The 5,373-nt window shown below is 32.8% G+C and overlaps 1 protein-coding gene across 1 annotated transcript; it reads right to left on the reverse strand.

Annotated features, from left to right (window-relative positions):
* Positions 1–984: 984 nt before the first annotated feature.
* On the reverse strand, positions 985–4,198 carry LOC108489391 (acetate--CoA ligase CCL3-like). Its single transcript, XM_017793923.2, has 3 exons — positions 3,878–4,198; positions 2,389–2,979; positions 985–2,155 (listed from the first exon to the last, which is right to left on the reverse strand). The coding sequence occupies exons 1-3, from the start codon at positions 4,088–4,090 to the stop codon at positions 1,259–1,261; spliced, it is 1,701 nt and encodes a 566-aa protein (XP_017649412.2). The 5' UTR covers positions 4,091–4,198; the 3' UTR covers positions 985–1,258.
* Positions 4,199–5,373: the final 1,175 nt, after the last annotated feature.

The raw sequence follows: 5,373 nt of genomic DNA on the forward strand, positions 1-5,373 counted from the left end.
GCATAATAGACGACAAGCCTTCAACTTTCACGTCTAGGCAGCCTCATATTCTTGAAATGAGACCCCAATCCATGTTTTAAAATCTAAATACTAAGCCCAGGGATGACTTCAAATATTTTAATAATGATTATTGATTTTCTAATATGTATCACCAACGTTACTTTTGCTTTTATAAATCTTAATATTGGAATTCATTTTTCACTTGGATTTTCAGATTTTTATTTATGGAATTCAGATATTATTATTTAAATTCAAATTTAAATTTACAAATATCCTCCCTATTATATATCCTGTCATTTAATGGACAATTTAGAAATATATATAATAATCTTTTCAGTAGTTTATAAAAAGACTCTTTTGCACGCACGATAAGAACAAAGAAAACAGGAATGTTTTGTTCCCTATCCAAAAATCAGAACATTAAATCCTAATTTTTTACCAATTCCATATTTTTTGTAGAAACATAAATAGGAGAAACTCAATGTGATTTAGAATGATCTACTTTTGTGGAGAAAAAGAGTGAGGAAGAATATACATAATGATCAGGTGTATGGAAGAAAGTTACATTCTGGATATTTGACCGGCGGCGGATGGTGGATTGCGACGATAGTCACGGTGGTTAACTTGCAGAAACTGATTTCTTTTTCTCTCTAATTTCTGGGTATTGTAGGGACATGAGAACCAATGGGCAAAAAGATTATGAGAAATTGAGGGGGAGAGGTTTTCGAGAGAAAAGTAAAAATGAAATGGTTTAAAATTTTAAATATGAATATTAATTTAACAATAATTATCGAATATATTAATTTACAAAATTAAATAAGTTTGAATGTAATTAATAATTATATATTCCAACTCTCATAAAATAATTATATTTTATATTTTCTTCTGTAGATTATATTTTTATTTATATCATTACAATTCTTTAAAAAATAGTATTAAAATTATATACATTTATTACTAAATTATATCATATCACCATTCCTATCAGTTTAATTATTCTTTATCTATCACATTCAATCAAATATGTATTTATTACATTCAGACACTTGGGCAAAAAGATTACTTGACCAGAAATATTTATTCATAAAATACCGCTACAAGCCTACACAAACAGTGTTCGTAGACAGTACAAAATACAACAGTAATTGTAGGAATCATCCCCTACCATTTTTTCCTTCTTTTTTTCCTTTTTTTTTTTTTTTTTTGTTAATAACAGCAATATTTAGATGCCTAATAATTTAGTTTTGGAACTTCCAAGTTATAACTTACTCATCCTGACGGGTCCCAACTCTTTTGCCTTCGCTCTTAGCACATGCTTCTGAATCTTACCTGTGGCCGTCTTTGGCAGTGGACCAAATATCACTGATTTTGGAACCCAGTATGCAGGCATCTTGGACCTGCAGAACTTCATTATGTCTTCAGCTAACCGTTGTTCATCGGATTTGTCCACCCCAGGCTTCAAGGTCACGAAAGCACAAGGTGACTCTCCCCACCGCTCGTCCGCCCTTGCCACCACCGATGCCTCCATTACTGCAGGGTGCAAATAGAGACTGTTTTCCACTTCCACGCTGCTGATGTTTTCGCCTCCCGATATGATTATGTCCTTCGACCTATCTTTTATTTCAATGTATCCATCTGGATTTTTCACACCCAGATCCCCGGAGTGAAACCAGCCATTTGCGAATGTTTCCTCATTTGCTTTCGGGTTCTTTAAGTAGCCTTTCATCACAATGTTACCGCGAAACACTATTTCTCCAATGGTTTTTCCATCAGCAGGTACGGGCTGACCAGTTTGAGTACTAATGACATCTAGGCACTCTAAACCAACGTATCGGACACCTTGACGTGCATTTAGACGAGCTTGAGTTTCAGGTGGTAGGGAGTCCCATTCAGGCTTCCATGCACACACTGTAGAAGGACCATAGGTTTCGGAGAGACCGTAAGTGTGGGTGACTCGGAAACCTTTCTGGGACATTCCAGCAAGGACAGAAGGAGGTGGGGCTGCACCAGCTGTCATTACACGAACAACATGGGGGAGGGGCAGAATGGTTTCCTCAGGCGGGGCATTAACTATGGAATTGAGAACCACAGGTGCAGCACAGAAGTGAGTCACCCTGTACTTCGCGATGGCCGAGTATACGCCCTTCGCTGTTACCTGCAGATACGAAAGAAACAAATAGGGGCATCAGTAAGCTTAAGCTATGATCATAGATAAAGCGCACAACTTTCGCATCCACATTGTTTATAATGGACTAAAGACTTCTCAAAGTCTGAATCTCTGAACTGAAATTATGACATACACAAAAATAGAACAATGAATCCAACACTTTAGAATTTCTACAAAATCACACCAAGAAACAATAAGCTATTATTTAGACAAGAAATTACCTGTCGGAGGCATATGTTAGTTCCACAAACAGCTGCAAGTGTCCAAGGAAAACACCAACCATTACAATGGAACATGGGCAGAGTCCATAAATATACAGCTCCTTCATTCATTTCCCATATAATAGGATTACTCAAAGCCATTAGATATGCCCCTCGGTGATGTAATACCACCCCTTTTGGGCTGGCTGTCGTGCCGGAAGTATAGCCCAAAGCAATGCTTTGCCACTCATCTTGAGGAGGCTTCCAAGCAAAGTCAGGGTCACCACTTTCTAAGAACTTCTCATACTCAATGGCTCCTTGCCCCAAAGCATACTTAAGTGTTTCCGGGTTGCAGCTTTCGTCAGCAATGACAATAACAAGCGGAGGTGTGAAATTGCCTTGGCTTTTCTCCTTCATGATTCTCAAAGCATCCTCTGCCAAATTGAAAAACTCTTGGTCCACAATGACGACGGTGGATTGTGAATGACCCAAAAGGAAAGCAATGGTTGATGCATTTAGGCGAATATTGATGGTGTTTACAACAGCACCAGACATTGGAATCCCAAAATGAGCTTCATACAAAGCAGGAATGTTTGGTGCAATTAGGGCTACCTGCCAATTTTTAAAAAAAAAATGAATACAAGCAATAGAACCATTTAAGTTGCATAAAAGACAGTCATTATATAAAGAATCCATCCACAATTCTCTGGAGCAGAAATTAATATGCTTTCAATCTAGTAAATGATACTCAGATTTCTCAACTATGTATAAACATATAAGAAGTCAGTACGTAACTAATCCACCAAAAAGAAAACCTTAAAATTCCAGATTCAATAGATTAACACAACTGGCAATCCCCATATCAAATTTGGGCCACGCATCAAGCATTAAAAGCAGTAAACCTTCTATCTTTTTTTTTTTCCAAATTAAAAACTTCCATCTTATTCCACTAATAATACCAGAATAACTAGTAATGGAACAACAGCATGGGACCAACGAGACCGGCTATACTAAACACGATTCCATGAAAACATTATGACATACATGACATGATACAAATGTACCAAATGTTTCAAAAATCATTATAATACAAATTATTAATATATTAAATTTTATATAATATAATAATATCTTAAACATTCACAGCATAGATATAAACATCAGAAGATACAAATATACAAAATGTCTCAAAATCTATACATCAGAAGATATAATATCTTACTCTGCAAATCACACCGATAAATACATGAATTACCAGATCTAGACCAACTCCACTCCACTATACAAAATCTATGAGTATAGTTATACTACTAAAGCTTACTAATAAAATCTAAAAACTTTAAATTTGACAAGGAAAAAGGAAAAGAATTCTTCCTTTTTTTGTCTTTTTCTTTTTTTAAAGTTTGTTCAAGCAAAAAAACGTTAAAAACTGACAGATTTCACTTTATCCGAATTTTTTCTATCGTTATCGTTAATAATGATGATAGGCGATGGAAAAAAATTTGATTACCGAGCTACCAACGCCGATGGAGCTTTTCGAAAGAGCTGAAGCCAAGCGACGGCAACGCTGGTAAGTTTGGAGCCACGTGTACGTTCGAGATCCATGGATCACCGCTTTTCTGGTGGGATGAACCGTGGCGGCTCGTTCCAAGAACCACAACGGCGTCAAAGCCATGTAGTTAGCGGCGTTCTTTGGAAGGTCGTCGATGTCTCGCATCTCCATCACCGTCGATACTCCCTCTCCGTCTCCTTCCTGTTTATCCAAAAATGAAAGAAAAAATTCAATGCTGAGGTTTTGAAGCTGAAAAAGTGATTCATTCGTAGTCAGAATTTATAGTAGGAATTGTACGAAACCGCCACGTAGATTTTCTGTTTAAATATATTGGCGAAATTTTTATATTTAAAAATGAAAAAATAATTATTGATAAAAATTCATTTATTTAAAGGTATATTTATTGAGTTTATTATTTGAGTTAAGAATTCGTATGGATATATTAAAGATTTTTAAATGGTAAGACTATTGCTTTAATTTTTTAATGTAAGATTAAATTTCAAACTACAAGGATTGAGGATAAAATTTTACCTTTCTTTTTAATTTTTTATAAGGTAAATTTAAAGAATTTTATCTCATATAAAAAGAAAGAATGTGAATTATCAAAATAATATGTTTTCAATTTTTTAGTGTAAAACAAATATTTTTTTCCTTGTTTTTACATATACACTGTATCTATGGGTTTATAATTTTAGAAAAGAAAGTTCCTACTCTAAGGGATCAGAAATGGAAATATTTGATGTTTATCCCAAACTGTCATTAAATTTGATATACATTGATGGTAATAAATTTTACCATTTATGCCAATACATTTTCTATATTTTAATGCTTTACTAAACGATTTTAATGTAAAATCATGTCGGGTAATTAAATCAAAGTGTAATTATATTCCGTAATTATAAATAATTGTAATTTTTAAATATGTTTAATCGATAGAGTATAATTTATATCGTAATTTCATATGTCATATTTGATGATACAAATTATAATTACACAGTTATATAATTTATATTTTAAAAATATTAATTACTATAAAAATATTAGTATGAACATGTAATCAAAATTAAAATCAAATCACCATATATATTATGTTAGTATAAAAGAGGAAATGATAATAGGGTGAGCAAAACTCAATTTGAAAAAATAAAATAAAATAAAATAAAATCGAATTTTTAATTAACCGAATCAAATTGTTTGAATTATTCGAGTCAACTCAAATAAATATTTCCAGTTTTGAATTCGAGTCGAGTTCAATTTTATAATTCGAATAATAGATTGATGTATAAATACCCTTTTGGTCACTATCAATTTTGAAAATGAGTAAATTGGTCTCTCTCCGAACAAAATTACAAAATAATTCAAAATAATTTTAATTTTCAAAATATTTATAAAAATTCTAAAATATATCTAAAGAATATATAAAGAAAGTTAAAATTTTAAAAATTTCTAAAATA

This window comes from Gossypium arboreum, chromosome 10, assembly GCF_025698485.1.
Source record: "Gossypium arboreum isolate Shixiya-1 chromosome 10, ASM2569848v2, whole genome shotgun sequence".
Taxonomy (NCBI): domain Eukaryota; kingdom Viridiplantae; phylum Streptophyta; class Magnoliopsida; order Malvales; family Malvaceae; genus Gossypium; species Gossypium arboreum.

Excerpts from the sequence above, each read along its gene's own strand:
- LOC108489391 (XM_017793923.2), bottom strand. The coding sequence starts at position 4,090 with ATGGAGATGCGAGACATCGACGACCTTCCAAAGAACGCCGCTAACTAC. Across the intron at positions 2,980-3,877 it reads CCATCGGCGTTGGTAGCTCG|GTAGCCCTAATTGCACCAAA; the intron begins GTAATCAAATTT and ends AAAAATTGGCAG. Across the intron at positions 2,156-2,388 it reads CTAACATATGCCTCCGACAG|GTAACAGCGAAGGGCGTATA; the intron begins GTAATTTCTTGT and ends TCGTATCTGCAG.